Source organism: Protopterus annectens, chromosome 1.part0 (assembly GCF_019279795.1).
Source record: "Protopterus annectens isolate FY-2018-M chromosome 1.part0, PAN1.0, whole genome shotgun sequence".
Lineage (NCBI taxonomy): Eukaryota > Metazoa > Chordata > Ceratodontiformes > Protopteridae > Protopterus > Protopterus annectens.
In genome coordinates, this window is record NC_056725.1 from 156,373,654 (window position 1) to 156,392,951 (window position 19,298).

Below are 19,298 nucleotides of genomic sequence, written 5' to 3' on the forward strand. Positions count from 1 at the left end.
CAGGTTTGTACTTTTATTTTCATGCCATTGCCTTGAATATCTATTATTTATTGGTAAGCTGGGACTGTGATGCAGGCTTAGAAGTCATGCTGCAACTATTTTAGCTACAGGGCTCAGAAATGAAGTACTGGATGGTTGTTAATCACAAATGACAGGATGGAAGGATTGTTTTGTATTACAGTCTGTAAGGCAATGATTTCCAGAGTGGATGCACAAGGAGATGTATAAATATTCATTAGATGGGATAATTCTCATAGTATTGAGAAATGGTTTATAAGAGGTTGCAAAATATATTTTGATAATGGAAAAGTTTCTGATAGGTGGTATGTTTATGTTATCTACATATATATATATATATATATATATATATATATATATATATATATATATAATGTATTTATTTAACATTTGTTTACCGGGAAAGCATATATGGATCTACTTTACAAACTCAAAGTTTCAAAACTTTGAACTGCAAATTGTCGTGACCATAAGATCAAAGTTTTGAAGCTCTGAAATTATAATAAAAAAAAATAAAGCAAAATCATTTTTTTTACGTTTTTGCAGGGGGCAAAACCCCCTGCACCCCACACCCCCTGCTAAATAAATATACTAACTCTGAGATTGTGCTACAGTGAGGAAATAGTAAATTTCCCGTTCAGTGCTGTAAGTCGATCTCCATTCAAAATGTTCAAGATTTCAAAAGTTCGATCTTATGGTCTCAGTCATTTGCAGTTCAAAGTTTTGAAACTTCAAGCGTATGAAGGGAATCCACACACACACACACACACACACACACACACACACACACACACACACACGCACAGTTAAAGTAGCAGATGTCAGTAAAATATCAACATGGTTACAGCATTTAATCCTTTCAAGACCCTCTAGATAGAAGTCTTTCATTTCAGTCAATTATCTTTTAGATTCTGCAGAATCAATCTGTTCAACTTCTAGTCTTAGGACATTAGTGCTTATCACAGCTTCCATTTAGGTTGTCTTGTTTTCATGTGGAAGTTTTATATCAGGCACTTCAGAGTTCAGTGGAATCTGTCCCTAGACTCCTTAGACTTCACAGTCAGGATTTCCAAGTACATGGTTCACCTCATGTGGTAGATACTAGACCCCAGATTATCTCTGTGACATTCACCATGGATGTTTCTGCTGTACAGGGCTTTATCAAGAGCAGAATATCTAGGGGACATGGACACAGACAGAGGCCTCTCTGCACATCAGCATTCTGGAAATGAGGGCAGTCCTTTTGACTTTGCAGGCATTTCAAGAATCCCTCTCAAACACCAGAAAAGCATAGAAAAATAAGTGAAGTAATTTTTCCATCTGGGCCATATCCTGAGGTTCAGATCTTTTCACATCTCCGGTTCTAACTATTTTGGAGAGTTTGCCTCAGATTTTTGATTCTGTTCTGAAGCATTCATTGGTTAAAGTGCATTTTTAGAATTTCATATTTCTTCTGGTGCCAGTTCATTATTGCTGGCCTCTTTAAAGTATGCAAAATGTTACTTAAGTACCCTCAACTTTAGCTACCTGTTATGGTGCAGCTGTTCCAAGAATCCTCAGCACTAGAGCATTTTGGGTAAAAGAGGTAGGCTAGGTAAAGTGGGAACGTTCGTATTGCCAGGCTGAGTAAGTCCTGCTCGTCTTAGTTGAATGTTCTATATCTCAGCTGCCATTTGAACCTGATGCTACTTTTGATATTAGGTTCGTTTCTTTTAATACTTCCCCCTGGTATCTGTCTATCACTGCTGATAGAAGACTTTCAGATCATTGCCTTATCTGTCAACCTTCGTTAACAGGTGTTCCACACAGACATTGTATCCACTGCAAAAATATCCTTCCTTTATGCCAAGGTTGCAGCAGAGACATGTAGAAGAGCATATCTGTTGCACTGTGTAGGCAGCAATAGACTTGTGGATAGAACCAAATCAGTAAAAAAATTGCGATCTCTAGTCTCAAAATTAACTGTTTCAAAATGTTTTTTGAGTTGGTTATCATTGTATTCTGAAAAACTTAGCAAAACCTTGATGACTGAACACAGAGCCCACTTTTCAAGCTTGAAGACAGCATTCTTACATGGTATTTCTGCAGTATATGCATGGGAATCACTGACTACATCTGCACAACACTGCAAGCTAGATCCAGGACTTATTTCAGTGCCACCATTATCTAGGGTATTCTTTCGTGAGGATCCACCCAAGACGATAGTTTGGAAATTGTGTATACAGGTAATGAAGATGAAACTCCTTTCGCAGATATGAAAGTTAAATGTTTGTAATAACAATAGACCTGAAATGGCAGTTCAGTCTGCATTGCCATTCCTTCTCTCCTTCCCGTAGCATGGATATAACTGGCCAAAGCAACATTTTTTGTTGTAAGTATTGCATTATTTTTGTATGGGGTTAATAGCAGTTGTTATCCTAGGCTTCTGGTTTGTGCAGGCTTCTGCAGTCTTGAAAACGGTTCTCAACACCGGGGCTTTAGGGGTAAAAGGAGAGGGCTAGGTAGTCTAGAAAAGTGTTTAATGTTAGGCAGACTGAGTCCTGTTGGTCTCAGTTCTACAGGTAATGAGGATGGGGTTTCTAATGCAGATCTGTTTTTGCAGTAAGTATACAACTTGTTTTTTTACTCCTAAATGCTACCCGTATTAAAAAAAAAATGCTTTCTGTAACATAGTATGAAGCTATTAGGTGAATGAATCAGGAAGAAGTTCATTGCAAGAATGGTGGAGGGTGGTTAAAAGAGCCCTCCTAAGAAAGAATTATGATGAAATACAGAACATGCAAGAAGTCATGGAGTGGCTATAATGATAATTTTATAAGAAGTATGGCAAAATAAGCTAATGATTGAACAGAATCTGCAGCTCTTGAAGTTAGATGGGTATTGAATGGGGATTTGGTGTAAGTTGTCCTCATCTGCCGTCACTGTCTGAAGTTCCTAAGTAGTATATTCTGCGTCCTAGTACGTTTGGCAGCCTGCGCTGTGTGTACTTCGTTAAGATGCTGTATTTCATGAAGCAATATGTGATTCATTGGTGAATAACTGTAAGACTTTAGAAATGACATTGAAAGCTGTATTCTCTTATACAGAGTGTTTTATGTTGCGGCATTTTATGAATGGTAGTAATTAACCTTAAAAATGGTACTAATTAACATCATGCACTTAACCATTTCGAAACACAGTAGTTATATTTACTGGGTATGAACAGTTTTTCAGTAACTTCATTATAATTAGTTGCTCCGTATAGTAAAAATAAGCCACCTTATCAAATATTTCGTAAACTGCAATAACGAGTTTCATAGGTAGATGGTTGCGGAAATTACGTGATTTTAATTGGGTAACTGTTGTTAAGTACAGTTTATACATTTTCTGTAATGCAGACATGAATTGTGTTCCTTAACCACTCATACATCTTTGTAAGTTTGGCTCAGACGATGAAACTTCTGAAATTGAGGAGGAATGTCATCAAACTGTCCCTGTACAGACACTTTACCAATACACTAATCTTCGCTATCATTGGTAAGTTTTAAGATAGATTTGTACAATAAATTAAATGGCTGTGTATGAAATTATCGTGATTATTAACTTTGTGAAGTTAATTGGAAAATTGTGTCATTATGTACTGGTAACTGTGCAGTGATGTTTCTTATTTTCATTTTTCTTACTGCCCTGTTAACTACTATTTTTTTTTATTTTCACTTTATACATTTAACTGGGAAAGCCACAGGTTATAAGTGTCCATTTTCTGGAGTGACCCAGCAGCACTGTCTGATTAAGTGACTTGCCAAGAGTCATACAGCAGGCAAATGGAGGTGAAAGGAGTTAAACCCTGTACCCTTGGCTACAAGAAGGGGACAATTAACATTTCAGAGCCCTAAACCTCTGCACTAACAGCCAGACAACTGAAACTGAAAAAATTCATTGCTGTCGCAGTTACTGTAATGCAGTATTTCTTTTTTACTTATTCTACTTTGTGTTTCTTGATGTCATGCATTCAGTGGTTGATGTTTAAATTTAGTTTGCTTTATTTATTGTTAGACACTTGCATGACTACAATTTCCCCTCCCATCTTGTTTTTTGCCCTATTGTACCAGTCTCTCAGATATCCAGTTTGAGTAGTCCTTCTGTCCCTGGACTGCTTAACAAGGGATATCCAGTGGTGCTCCTTTATTTATCATAGACACTCCCTGCTTTGAGGTAGATTTCTCTTAAGCCCCACTCCCTGCTTTGTGACAGAATGGCTAGGCTTAAAAAGGTCCCTGTGGTCATTAGCCTAGTACACACCTATGCACCTGTAAACCTGTAAGATTTCTCCTTGAACACATGGTTATGGTTAGTGTTATGCCATACAACATTAATGGCGGTTGTGGCCAAGACATTTTGGGGTGCAATGGGATACGATCTTCATCTCAGCCCTGAAAAGAAACATTTCCTATTGGCCAGACATAGTCTTATGAGGAGTGAGTTCATGTCAAGTAAAAGATCTTCCTAGATATGTTGATGAATGCCAAAGTATTCTGTGCAACCTTGTCCACTGTTTGTAACTGGTATTGACCGATTATACCAATCCCCCTACTGTCCTGGAAAAGAAAGTGTTTGAATACTGTATGATTTGAGTCTGCCTAGTGAATCCCACCAGTTACAGTAATTGGTGGCATATTCTTTCACCTGATGTGTGCATCCTACACTTGTTTTCAGGTTGTTGTTATGGTAGAAATTATCCATGATGTGCAATTTTATGCCATTCACCAGTAATGTTTACAGATGATTGAAGTCATACATCTCAACTTATAGACATTGAAAATAGGGCAGAGGCCTTTAAAAAGTAATTACACCCAATCAAAAATCTGGACATCTAATTAGCATGAATAACAAATAGTACATAACTCTTCCTGTTTTCCTGTAGGACTGTTGGATATTGCTTAAAAACACATGCTCACAAAACAGAGTAACTCTAATGATGGAGATATATAAACACATTATCAAAGTGATGAGTGTAAATCTGTTGACGTTAATGAACTGTATTGCAAAATTCTCACACACGAGGTAATTTATTTTTGCCTGTGAAAAAGGAGATGTAAGATGCGTGTTCTCTTTCTTTACGTTGTTTATGCCATTAGTGTAATGTTCATACAGTGTGGTTTTCTGCGCACTAGACAACTTCAAATATCATGTGTGATGAAGGGGATTCAGAAAATTTTGAAAATGGGAAAATCAAACCTAAAAACAGGGACCTAACTCCAAAAAATAGGTACATCATGCACAAGGGCAAAACAGGGCTGAAAATAGAAATGTTCCTCCAAAACAGGGATAGTTGAGAGGTCTGGATGAAGTGAATCTGCATTGTCTTACATTTCTTTAGTAACTTAACACAGATAAGAGGTTTTGTAGGTGACGTGCAGTTTATACTAGTAATCACACTGTCATGTGTTGACATGGGACTATATTTAATTTTCATACCTATGTCTTACAGTGAGAGCTAATTGTTTAGGTACCATGCACATATATATGTGCATAGAGGATTTAGGACCTTAAAGACAGAAAATATGGCCTTGGATGGGTGACTGTTCAACTCTCCATGGCTCAGTTTGACCCTCTCACCCTAATTCCCTAGGTTCTGTTTGTGATCCATGTCTGTCCCCTACCTATTAGTATGTAAAAAAGCATCTTCTGAACTTCTTTTAGGACAGTGCTCTTTTTAAGAGGTATACTAAATAATAGCTAAACTCATACCTCCCCCATATAATTTAAATGTATGTCACATTTTAATGTGTAGTGATTAATATTCTTTGAGGTAAATTCTATTGTACATCAAGTTGTGTCATCTAGACTTTGCTTGAACGTTTTATATCCAAACCTGTCTCTGTATCCCCTAGAAGCAGACTGATAAGATTTTCAAAGAAGAGTTACTTTGTGCCTCTGACTACTGACTTGCCATGTCTTGTTTCTTTGTCTTGGCCTGTTTCTTGTCGCCAGCATGTAATTGAAAAGATTGGGATAGTTGTGAAGTGTTTTTATTGCCTACTGTATAGTACAATGCATAATTAGTATGTATTCCTTGGAAAATAGCCTGTTCATTTATTTCCCAGCATGCTGTATTATGATCCGCAATATACATTCCGTATTAAACCTTCTTTCTCTAATTTTAGCATCAGTGCTGCTTAACATATTGATCGTGTCCCAGAAACGTATCTATTTCAGCTGGTCTTCTAGAATCATCACACCAGAATATCTACGTATACCCAGCGCTGCTGCTTAAGGATGTATTGCTGTAACTTTATTTTTTATTGTTTTCCTTTTTAAGTTCTTTCTACTTTGTGTTTTTATCATTCCTTGTCTGTTTCATTGTCATATTCCCATTATCTTTATTTCTTATTGTCATCACCATACCTTTGCTCCCAGTACTAGCTACATCAGTTTTGCAGCTCAGATATTGATTTGCGGCCTTCCCTTGCTTCTTGTCATTTCCATTCTTACTTTTATTTAGGCTATGGCCAGCAGCTTCCACTGCTATAGCCTCAGATCCCCTCAGTTCCTCTTGTATCTTTCGGCTTTTCCCAGTTAGGGGTCGCCACAGCGGAACTCCAGTCCGCTAATGATTGGCAGTAGATTTTTACGTGCTGAGTTGCCAGCCCTGACGCACAAACTTCAACGAAGGTACACCCATTCACGCATGTCTCCACACAGAAGACGCTTTAGCTGAGAATCGAACAGGACGTCGTAGCGACAACGCTACCTCAGCACCACCACCGCAGTTAGATCCCCTCAGTCCCTCTAACTTCACTAATTTTTCATAAGTTATTATATCACACCTTATTTCTTCTTTTATTCTTTACCCAATGATTATTTGTTCTAAGATTATCCCATTCACTTCAGATTCACTTCTTAATTCACTGAGCAGGTCATCTATCTATCTCAGCAATAGGCAGCAATCTACCAGATGGTAGCACTCCTCCTCCCCTTTCATTACTACTAACACAGGTGTTCCTAAAGGCTCAATTCTGGGTCCCCTCCTTTTCAGTATATTTGTCAATACTTTTCATAATACTTTATCACACAGTACTGTCATCCAATATGCAGATGACACAACCATCATCTGCTCCTCAAAATCTGTCACTGAATTACATCTTACCAAAGAAGCGTTTACCTCTACTGAGAAGTGGATGTCCCAGAATAACCTCGCCCTTAACCCCAATAAGACAAATCTGTTATTATTTACCCCCATAAAATCTAGCCCTGTTGACAAGTCTCTATTTACTGTTAGTTCCCATAATAATACTATCATTGAATTTGTCCCTAGTACCAAATTGCTAGGTGTCATCATTGATGACAAATTAACTTTTGACCTTCACATCCACAACAACATTGAAAAAACACATCAAAAGTTGGGTGCCTTATACAGGCACAACTATTTCCTCAGTCTCGCTGCTAAAAAGGCCTTGGCCTCATCCTTCCTACTTCCAACCCTTCTATATGGAGCTCCCATCCTCACCAACCTACAATCCTTCTTAAAAAATAAGCTGAACTCTTGTTACAACAAAGTTGCTAAATTTGCTACAAGTGCAAAATATTCTACCCACCATTGCTTATCTCTGCATCAATTAAAGTGGCTAGAATCCCCCCACCACCTTGCTTACCTACAATTAACTACAGTCCACAAGATACTCTTTCAAGCTGAAAGCTGCCCTTCCCTCACATCCATACTGACCAGGTACCACCCCAATCGCCATCTCGGGTCCGAAAACAAAATGTTATTATCCATTGAGAAACCTAAACTCTCAGCTGGCCAAATGCTATATTGTCATTCTGTCTCCAAGTTATGGAATAATCTTCCTCCTTCACTCAGGATAATCAGTAATCCTGCTTCCTTCATAAAATCCCTCAAATTACATTTTTCCTCTCACTGGCTATGCTCCTGTACCCCACCAAATAACCCCAGCACCTGATTTCCTTCTCTAGAACTTCAACCGCTATCAGTCCTTAAAAAAAAAAAAAAAAAAAACTCTCCCCTCTTCTCCTCTGTACCATTCTGAGTCATTTCTGTCACCTCGACTAACTCTGACCTGGCAACAGCTTTCTACCCTGCAGTCAACTCTCTTCACTTTAGAACTCAACAAATGTATGTATATACTCATGTGTTTATCAAAATACATGGCATCACTAATTCACATCTATAGCTGACTATAATACATTATTGCCACTTCTGCCGCTACTTTTCCTCTCATGTCATACTACTGCCCATAATACTTGATCCTACACATTAACACAGTTTACTCTTGCATATAGTGAAGGATTTTTATATGTAATTAATGGAATGACATTGTCCTGTGTTTCAACTTTGTTTTTTACTTTTGTATGTATAAACATTGTTCTATTACTTATGTATGTAATACTGTGGAGCTTTTTTCCCCAGGCCTTCACTGAAAATGGGCTCTTCCTAGGCCCAGTGGACTTTCCCGGTCAACAAATGCAGTAAATAAACAAATAAATCTAAAATAATTGTATGGTTTTATGTTACTCTGCTCCTCCTGCGTTCCTTTAATTCAAGTAGTTGCATTCTTTTCCCTTATCCGCCGAGATAGTTGATCATTTTCATGTTTTACTTTAACGCATCATGACAGAAAAAAATGGTGTCATCTAATAGGTGTAAAGAGTATTGTTCATCAGATAAATCCAACAGATAATTAGGTGAAATATAATTGTTTCCTTGTTATCACCCAAACATCTCTTCTAACATCCTCTGTCTACAAGATGCTTTCTGCTTCTTCCTCTCTCTATGTTGCTTCCACTCATCATCTATTGACTTTTGATAAACAGAGGTGTTGCTCTGTACAAGGTAACCACCCTTTGGTAGCTGTACCTTTTGATTTCTTTGTTACTTCACTGAGACCGACAGTGTTCAGGAACACTTCCACCATGTGTACCTAATAACTGCAAGTTTCTGCTGGCCTGCTTAACTTCGTTACCTTCAAACACACTACGTTATTCTGCTTTACTGCCTGTGATCTGGTTCTCAGCTTTAGTAAAAAAAAGATATAAAGGTTTGACCTTAGATTAACATTATCAATGGCTAGATTGCCCTAGGCCTATCAAAGTTAAACTTGTTAATTAACTGTTATTTCAGCAGTGCTGTTAAGAGTACTGTTGAAGTATTCACCATATATATTCAGTAGTTTGCACTTTTTAACTAAAACAGTTTTATCTGTCTTTATATATAAAAGACAGCATTATTTTCTTGCAAGGATGAGGATCTTTCTCTTCAGAAACACTTTATAAAATACAAAAGTATAAAATTTCACTTAATGTTGCCAGAATTTTATTCCTAAAAAAACAAGTTAAACAATATAACTAAGTTAAGATTTCTGTCTGAAAAAATTTAGTCAAACTAATTTGTAAAAACATAGCTGACTTTAAATGATTTTCCAACCACATGTAAACAAAATCCCAAAATATAAGGACTGTTGTATTAGATATAACCATTTGTAATAGCCACATTTTTATGGACTAATATAGTGAGCAGACACCTGCTTAACTTGGTTTTGATTCAGTTTATAGTACAATATATCCAAACCAATAAATCTGCTGTTTTCACAGGATTTATTCACTTCGGCAAAACAAGTCCTTTCTTCAAACAGGATAATAATTTATTAAAAGTTAGAGATGTAGGCTACCACCAGTTTCAATTAATGTAACAATAATTATTATGAAAGCATTTCTCCATCATTGGGCAAATATGATATAGCAAATAACAGTGACCAGTGTCTGGTGTTCATTTAGTTAATTAGGTAATTAAGCTAAATAACTACAGTCTTTTTTTTTTTCCTGTCTCCTCTTCTACTGCTTCTACCACATGTTCCTAAGCCACCCCTGGTAATACCGACCAGTATCTGGAACTGGTAAGAATATTGAATACCCTAAGGCAATGTCTTATTGCTGCAGGGGAGTGTTTCTTCCCTTCACCTACTTATTGCATACTGTTGTTCAAATCCAGGGGTTGATGTGCAGTAGACTCTGATACTTCAGTCACACCTCAGCATGATATCAGCCTGAGTCTCCCCCCAGTAGACACTCCACACATGACCCCAGCCTCTACCAGGGATAATACAAAGGTGCATTCCAAAACATTACCCCCCGCCAAAGGTAAGCATGTTCTCCCTTGCCAGCACCTTGGATAACTGAGGTGGTAATCGAACTTTGGTCACCTGGGCTTTAATCATGGATTTATCCCTGTATTCCATGGCTCTGTCTGGCATTAGCAGTTTATAGCTCTTGTTATCTGAGGTGCATCCACTACAGATGTAATTCATTTTAAACACTTGAAGCATTTGTACTGCTGTTAAATACTTAGTCACTGTAAAATTGTTATTCACAGAAGCATTTGTAGTAAGCAAGTTGATAAATAATAATCAGCAATATATTGATATGTGATTATGAAATCACATCAGGTTCCATGAGATCCACATTGAGACAGAATTCTGTCTTACAGAGCAACTGAAAAGCCAAATTCCTCGATTTTAACAGTACTGTTGTTATGTAGCCAATTACTCATAGTGGTAATCCCTTGCTGTAGTAAATGCCAAAGTATTAAAACAAAAGAGGTAGGGGTGTATTTTATTAACAAATGTAAAAGAAATCAGCAGATGCTGTGGCAGCTGAATTTAAATGGAAATTTGATAGCATGTGGTTGGATACAACAAAATTGTTCTTGCAGTGACCACATTGACACCATTTTACCACCAGTACTGGTGATGGTGCTCTAAATCTCAGAATTGGTACTTGTCATCAATAGACAGCATTTAAAAAGATTTTAAAGGGCTAGTCCACCTCTGACTTCACTTGCAGCAGCCATCAGTATGTTGATGGCCTCCTTTGCAAAGAGTAAAGATTACTTCAAGTAATCCAGTTAGTCTTTCAGTGGTTGCTTATACCCAAAATACATTGGAGGAACTAACAGAAAAAATTATCACTAGTGTAATTGCGGCAGCTCCTAATGACATTTTCTGTAGCTTTCCTTCATGTCTTACTCCACCAAAAGCAGGAGGTAGTTCCAGCTTTGGATAGGATCCCAGCCACAGTTTGAAGAATGGTGCCACATTGTACAGTTCCGATCTAAAATGATTCAATACAGTGATGGTATCAAGGAGAGAAAACCAACAAAACTCAGACTTAACAGAGTTTGTAGCTCTTCTGAGTCACTGAGTTACAGCAGCACACTGTAAATAAATTCAGCCACACTTAAATTGCTAAAAATCAATAAAAAAAATATTAAAACTTTAACTAGAGGCACTTTTGTAGACTTCTGCTTACACTCACAACAGACTATAACTAGACCGGACATCTCCAGTCAAGTTCCACTTGGGGTTTGCAGACTGCCAGCTCAAATCTGCTGGTTGGAATGAACTGAAGAAAATCATGTATTGCTCCCTGTAAAAGTCTTCTCCCGTTAGCACCATCAGTATGACCTCAAAGGGCAGGCCAGGCATGTAGGAATCACCAGAAGATCATCACAAGAAAGTATCATCTGCTGATGGGGTTTTCTAAAGAAAGAAATTAATTGTTTAGCTGAAGATGGTTTTGGCATTCTAGAAGTAAAGTAGAGCTTTTTTTTACAATATTTTCATGTCTGTATGTATCTCAGTTATTCGCTTGTACAAACACCTGTGGTATTCATTACATACAAATTTCACTTCCAATTTTTCCACATTTTTCACCTTCACTGTCCTCTGTCTATGCACATCTGTTTGTATGCTTAGAAATTCATTTTTTTTGCTTTACAGCTAATGAACAACTGTCAAGTATATGAAGAAGTGAAAAGTAATGCTGAGGTTATATGAATGGCAAGCATAAACATGATGAAAATGTGTCACTGCTGCATCTTGGTACACATTTTCATTCTGTGCATTAAATTATTTAAGTGCATTTCATTTGTGAGTGATATATTTACTGTATTTTATCAGCAAGATGGACCGCAGGGTAGGAAATGTAGATTTAAAAAGGCCATTTCTTTGTTCTTGCTTTTTCACAGCAGTTTGTGTTGCCTAATTGTTAAATGCACATTTTTATTTTGGTTATCTACTTTATTGTCCTTCAAAGTTTGGGTGAATAACATGGAAAATGCCAAGAACACAAGCAGTTGATACTTTCTCTCTGGATTTTTTTTTTTTATAAACTAGACTGGGTTATAAGTTCTTTGCAGACAGATGTCACTTGCATTCCAGATGAACACTTGTACCTTCTGGACTTCTGTTATTAAGTAATTTAATGCTTTTTATTGATATTTTTTACAGCATCTGTCATTTTTATCATATGGACAATAAAGACCTTTAGATTTCCAACATGCCTTTCAGTAAGTAGTATGGTTAATTTTAAAAATTGTTAGAAGGATTCTGCTTGAAACTCTTTATATTAATGTTTACTCTGTGGTTACCTTTTATCTTTTATGTACTCTGTCTGTATAAAAGTAGCCTACAGTTATTTGCCAGGAAATTGTAGTGTAACTCTGTTTTTATTATTTTTCAAAGACCAGAATACATTGAGGTTTTCTTTTGAAAAGATACAATATTGTGTGCCTTACAACTCTATTAACAGACTGTCAGTATATACCATGCTTTCTAGATGGCTTTTTTTTCAGGAGTCACTTTAAATGACAAGTTTATGAGAATGGCTTTAGACACCATGTTCTTGTGTAATTTATTTTGTAATCCAAACAGTTAAAGTAACTTGATATCAAACCTCAGAGGAGTGAATTTCCAAAGAAAAGCAGATGACAATAAAACCATGCAAAAAACTCCACTAAAATAAAGTGCAAACCGCACCTCTCAGCAATTTGGTAAAACAGTCAAAAGAATTTTCAAACAATCTGAACTTGATAGCAATCTGAACTTTGACCACAAAGTTTCAACAGTGGTAAGGAAAGCCTTCGACATAACGCACCTCATAAGCAAGGGTATCGCATCCAGGTCAAGAGATGTTAGAACTCCACTGTACTCTGTTCTCATCAGACCACTAATAGAGTATAATGCACCCTTTTGCATGCACCACACCAGACACCTGCAGCAGCTGGAAAGACCTCAAAGGTTTTTCACTAAGAAAGTACAGGAATTTCAAACCATGACCTACATAGTCAGGCTGAAAGCCCTGTCACTTTACTCTCTATCTTATAGGCTGCTGAGAGGTGACTTGTGCCTGGCCTGTAGGACAATCTCAAACCCTGCCCTGATGGAAATGTTGCACTTCCACAAGTCAACTATCTTAAGAGTCACTCGCTCTAGAGATCTCAACTGTAGCTTGTAACATAACAGATCATGCTGGAGAGACAGATATGTCTCCCAGAGACTGCCACTTCTCTGGAAAAGACTTCCTGTTCATGTAAAACAGAGTTTCTCACTTACTGTATTCAAATGCAGCCTAGATAATTGGATGGGAGACCACAAATTTGCCCCTGGGATGGCACCCTTGTCCCTTATGGACAGGGGTAGCCGGTGTTGATCACAGACCTGCTCTCTTCATAAATTTGTTCTGTGAACTACCCAAAAAATAAAAAAATTAGGGATACTTGGGATTAATATAGATAGGCTTGTAAAGGCTATAGAACCACTAGCCTAGTATCCTCCTATAAACCTGTGAAAAAAATTAGCCTAAAAATGAAAAGTTCCTTTGAGTAACTTGGTATCCTTTCTTGATCAGAACTGCTCATTAAAAAGGGGAGACTGAAACTACAAGTTACAAATGGATGAAAGCTAAAGAAGTACTGGAACATTTAAAAGGGTTAGGTGGTGATGTGCATAATATCCAGTATTGTAGGAGTAGGGAATGGTTTGTATAAGTTGTGAATTTACCACTTAGCACACATGTTCCCTACCTCTACAGTACTGCATGTATGCATATCACACCTAGAAATGTGTCTCTGGAAATGTGCAGATTCAAGAAAAAGGCAGAATAAACCTAGTGATTCAGGTATGAAAATAGAGGGAAGTGCTCAGGATAGGTGGCAGAAGTAGTGTTTGCAGGAAAATGGTGGCACTCAGAGGAGACTGTGAAAGCTAGATATAGTAGCTAGGCTACCATGTCAGGAAAGAGCAGACTAGAAGTAGAAGGAGACAGTAGATGGTTGCTAGATAAGACAGTTTTGGGGGAAAATGGGATGGGAAGGGAAGAGGACAAGCGAATCTTAGGGGCAAAAGCAAGTAAGGGCAGCACACAGTAAGGTGAAAGAGGAAGGGTGAGCTAAGCAAGCAAAAAAGAGAGAGCAAAGGAGGAAGCTCAAAGTGGAAGGATAACGTTAAGCAACACTGACAGGTGGGTTAGGGGTGGTTGAGCCAATGGTGGCCATGCAGGAACTACTGATAGCCAGGACAGCAGTAAGGAAATAAAAAGGGAGGAGCACTTAAGCAAATGGGGGGGCCAGAATGCAAAAAGGGACAAGACAGTAGATGAGGCTTGTACATAGAGTATTGGAGGGACAGGAGTGGTATCAGGGGCAGCACAGGGGAGAGAAGTAGCCAGCAGCACACTGTGAAAAGGGCTTAGTACTGCTGTTTGTTTTCACCTTTTAATCATTTGGGTAACTGGATTGTGACTTTGTGATGTGTTTCGCTATTTGTAGAGGGTGCTCAAGACTAAACTTAGGATTTTGTTTATTACATGTGCTTCATGATAGCATTAACTCTGGTGATTTTTCAGCCTGTCCTCAGTCTGATATACTTCAGTACCTTTGTGAAGTCTAATGGTCAGTATGTTGACATTGTAGTCCCTTTTTCTATGACTTCATAAGGAGGAGCCGTGCACCTTAGACCTGTACAATGTGTGAATATTTTCATCCACATTAAAACTGGTATTTCATCAGATTCCTTTTGGAATTGGATACTTCTAGTTTTGGACACAGTTCTTTGGATTGTCTGCTAATTGTTTGTAATATACTTCAGCTTCATAGCTGCAGCTTAGTGCAGGAAGGTTGCCTGTACATATCTCTACCTGGATGACTGGTTAACTTCTTCAGTGCTCATCACAGACCAGGACTGATACTTTGCACATATTTTGTAGTTTTACCCACTGAGAAAGCATTAATGGTAGTACACTCACCCAGGTCACAGCACTTCTTAGGTTAGTTCTGGAGTATTGTTTCTACACACAGGAAGAATAGAATCCATCACATGTGTAAATGCACTGATTTCAGGAATGTATATAAAAGCTGATTCTGAGTGCTTTTGGCCTGGTGGTATAGTAGAAATCTCCATATCGCTTTTGCAAATGAGTTTCCCCAGTGGATTTTTCAGTTCCCTGTAGAGCCAGCACTTGACGGATACAAAAGAGATGGTTTTGATGTCCTTCTATTCAATGTTGCAGTATTCATTACATGTGGGAAGTCCTCCACCCAACGACTCGACGTCTGGCCAGTAAACAACAGCTTTTAGCTACTACAGGTACATGGGACATCATACGTATGTTCAGACGTCAGCTGTAAAAGGACATCTGCATGTACAATCCCCAGACCTTTTTTGCCGCTATTCGGAACACTTGACTCGTACATCAGTTTGCTGCCTGAATCCATTTGTTTCTGCCTAATTTCAGATAAGTGCCCCATTGGGGATTTCTTTTTTGGCTACTGTTTTGTGTATTTAGTTCATGTCATCTAGGAAGGGTAAATGTAGGTGTGGAAGGCAAATTCCACATAAAGATAGCCATGACCCCTGTCTTTTCTGCCTAGGCCCCAGTCATGTCCACCTTTCCAGTTCCATCTGTTAGGCCTTTGTTCCTGAAACTTTGCATATCCGACTTTTGGCTTTAAATCTCTATTTAGAAAATCAGAGGTTTAAATGTCTGGCTAAAGACATTGTGGAGGGTTCCGGGGTTCCTTTGGCTGAGCCAATCTTGAAGAGGAAGGTTAGCAAACCAAGGCCTGAATCTTTTTCGGCTGCGCCTCTAATGTCTAACGTATCCCTTGAGGTCAGTGAAGATTTGGTGTTACGTTCGAAGGTCAGGTCTAGTTCCTCGCTGAGTACCTCTTTGAAAGCCACTAGGTAATCCAACCTAGGCGCATCCGCAGAGGCAGTGCAGACATCCGTTTCAAGTCAACAAAGGGAACCATGGCTCACTGTGCATGATGGCTCCAGGGATGCTCCTTCCACTCCTGCTAGGCATCTACCCTAGCCTGCTTTGGACATTAGGTCTATGCTGGGCTCCTCCACTTCACCCCATGGGGAAATGCATGTCAAGAACAAGCAAAAAAGTAGACACTCTCAGGTTCCTTCCCCTCCTCAGTCGGACTGGAATGCATTCTCTCAGGGTTTAATTAAGGCTCTGATGGCTTTGAAACCTTCTTCTGCTATTCCTGTTCCTTCTTTTACTACTTCTGCTGTTCAAAGAGTGGGGAACAGATTCTCTGCTGATAGTGATTACTCCTCTTCTGAAGAAGTTTCTTTACTATATTCCACTCAGATTACATCTTTAGAATATGCATCTCCAGAGGAGCAATCTAATGGAAGGGATTCTCCAGTAGAAGAGATTTCTTTTCGTGAAACAATTAACAAAATGAGGGCGTTTTTCAAGTGGGACTGTTCACAAATTTCTGAAGAGCAAAAAGGGTATTATGACCTTTTGCAAATGGAAGTTCCTCCTTCTTCTCCAGTACTTCCAGTTCTGCCAGACTTCTTGGATGCTTTTGCTTCTTCTTCTAAGACCCCCTTACTCTCAGGCTGCTGCCCTAAAGCAAAAATACAGATTTTACAAGGTGCCTGATGATTGTAAGTTCCTCTATGTGTCCTTCAGCTGATCCAGCTGTTGTTTCCTTAGCTTCAGACAACTCTTCCTGCCTATTCCCTTCTGCTAAACTCCTTCCATCTGATAAGGAGAGCAAAATTCAAGAGAGACCTGGTAAAGAAGTTTACACATCCTCTACTTTAGCCATTGGAGTAATGAATTACCACACCCCTATGTCTGGGTATTCCTTGGCTCTACTTTCCCAGGCTTCACAAGCTCTTGCTCAGTTACCAGATTCTGAGGTTAAAACTCAGGTTTTGTCTCTTTTGGCATCTTCTTCACAAGTAGTTAGGCATTCCATTAAGTGCATTCATAATGCTATTGAGGCATCTGACAGGGCTGCTGCATCTGCTTCAGTACGTGAGACACCCCTGGTTGAGACATCAACCATTGCCAGAAGACATTAAAGCAAAACTGCTAGATACACCTCTGGTTAAGTCGGCTCTTTTTGGCTGTGCAGCTGCAGATGTATTTAAGACTCAGCAAGAGAAAGGAGATGTACTTCAAGATTTGAAGCATCTGTTTGTTTCTCTTGTTCCGAAGTTCCATAGGAATTTTCCTACTAGGTCATCTACTGCTTCTGCTTCTAGGCCTAGGAAATCTGTTTGGAGGCCCCTTCAATCCAAGCCTACTGCCTCTGCTCCTTCCACTCAGCAGCCTTTTCAAGCCAGACCCAGCTCTGTGTGACTACCAGCAGCCTCTTCCAAGTCTTTCTCCTCTATCTCTTCATCTCTCTCTCTCTTTTCCAATTTGGACAAAGATCACTCAGGATTCTTGCATTCTGTCTGTTATCTGGCAGGGATATTCATGACTTGGAAAAGTCTTCCTTCCTTAATGGGAATCCCACAGCCCCCTTCAATTCAACTGCATTTGTTTCAAGAGGGTCTATCTCAACTACTTTCTCAGAGCACAATTCAAAAGGTGCTAATGGATCATAGAGGCAAGGGGTTTTACTCAAGGATGTTTTCGGTTCCCAGAAGAGATGGTCCTTGGAGACCAATCCTAGATCTTTCCCACTTAAACACTTTCCTAGAAGTTTTATCTTTCTGCATGCTGTCCTTACAAACTCTTTTTCCTCTGATTTCTCTTCATTCTTACATGGCTTCTCTAGACATCAAAGATGCTTATCTACATATTCCCATCCATCTTCTGTACAGGAAATTTCTTTATTTCTCAGAGGGTTATTTGCACTTTCAGTTCTCTGCCTTGCCTTTTGGTCTTTCCAGTGCCCCAAGGGTATTCATAAAGTGCTTAGCCCCAGTGATTGCCTTCAAAATCTACAGGTGGCCATTCATCCCCTTCAAAGTCTAGAGTTCGCCATACATTTCAAAACATCCTTTCTGAAACCATCCCAGGATCACATATTCCTAGGTTGCAGGTTCAGGACAGACCTTATGATGGTTTTTCTTCCTACGGACAAGGTTTAATCCCTTATTGCCTTTCTGGAGACTATTCTACCTCTTCCATCCATTATAGCCAGTGAGATTCTGAGACTTCTGGGATTCATGGCCTCCACAATTCCCATGCTACCTTTTGTAAAACTCTGCATGAGAAAATTTCAGTGGTTCCTAAAGTAAATCTGGTCACAGCTTGCTCACCCACTAGATTTTGTAATTCCTCTCCTTCCCTGCCTAAAAGCAGTGTGTCTTTGGTGGATTCAACAGCTTTCTCTGAATCCTGGCCTTCCTCTTCTTCTGCCCCAGATGACTCAACATCTGTTCACAGACACCTCAGACACAGGCTGGGGAGCAACATTTGCCTCCAAGAAGGTTCAGGGTCTTTGGTCTCCTTCTCAAAGGAGAGAACATATTTACATCAAGGAAATGAGGCTCTCATTCTGGTTCTACAAGCCTTTCATCATCTTTTTCAACCAGACCCTCTAAGAATACTTACAGACAATACCACTGTTCTCTGGTATATAAACAAGTGTGTGGGGGGGGGGGGGTGAAGTCTTACCTTCTTTGCAGGTTAGCTCTCAGGGCATGGAAATTGGCAATTCAGTACAGTGTGACTCTTCTTGCAGTTTACATTCCTTCAGCACAAAGTACTGTGGCAGACACCCTAAGCGGGTCCATGACTCAATCCCATGAACGGATGTTTCACAGGTATGTGATGTTCTTCGTGTTTCACTGTTGCAGTCATTACATTTGGGTTATCTGCTTGCAGGTAGCCCTCAGTCAGCCTGATTAACAAAGTCTTGGGTCCTGCGTCGGTTGCTGTCCCTTCTTCCATGACGTCAGGTCGTCAGGGGTATAAAACATGCAGCTGACGCCATTACATCAGTCTTTCTTGCCATGCGGTGCCCAAAGCAGAAGCAATTCGCAAGTGCTGGATGGCCAACTCCTGAAATTTTCATTTTCGAGTTTCAGAATCGAAGTCTTCAACTAAAGCTAAGTACCCGTTGGGGAAACTTTTTCTTGCTTCTTACCAATGTCAGTAAAAGTTAATAATTACATTACTTGTGGAAAGCAAATACCTCATAAAGATTTTCATTCGTACTGTATTCCTTGCCTAGGCCCTGACCA

General features: G+C 39.1%; 1 protein-coding gene across 2 annotated transcripts in view; it reads left to right on the forward strand.

The window, feature by feature from the left end:
* The window catches only part of LOC122787514 (transmembrane protein 87A-like), a 1,268,634-nt gene that overhangs the window by 1,070,875 nt on the left and 178,461 nt on the right, over positions 1-19,298 (forward strand). For both annotated transcript variants that reach the window (XM_044054310.1, XM_044054387.1), the window contains exons 15-16: positions 3,426-3,534; positions 12,303-12,361. In XM_044054310.1, the coding sequence (XP_043910245.1) occupies positions 3,426-3,534; positions 12,303-12,361 (168 nt within the window). The remainder of the gene's footprint in view (positions 1-3,425; positions 3,535-12,302; positions 12,362-19,298) is intronic.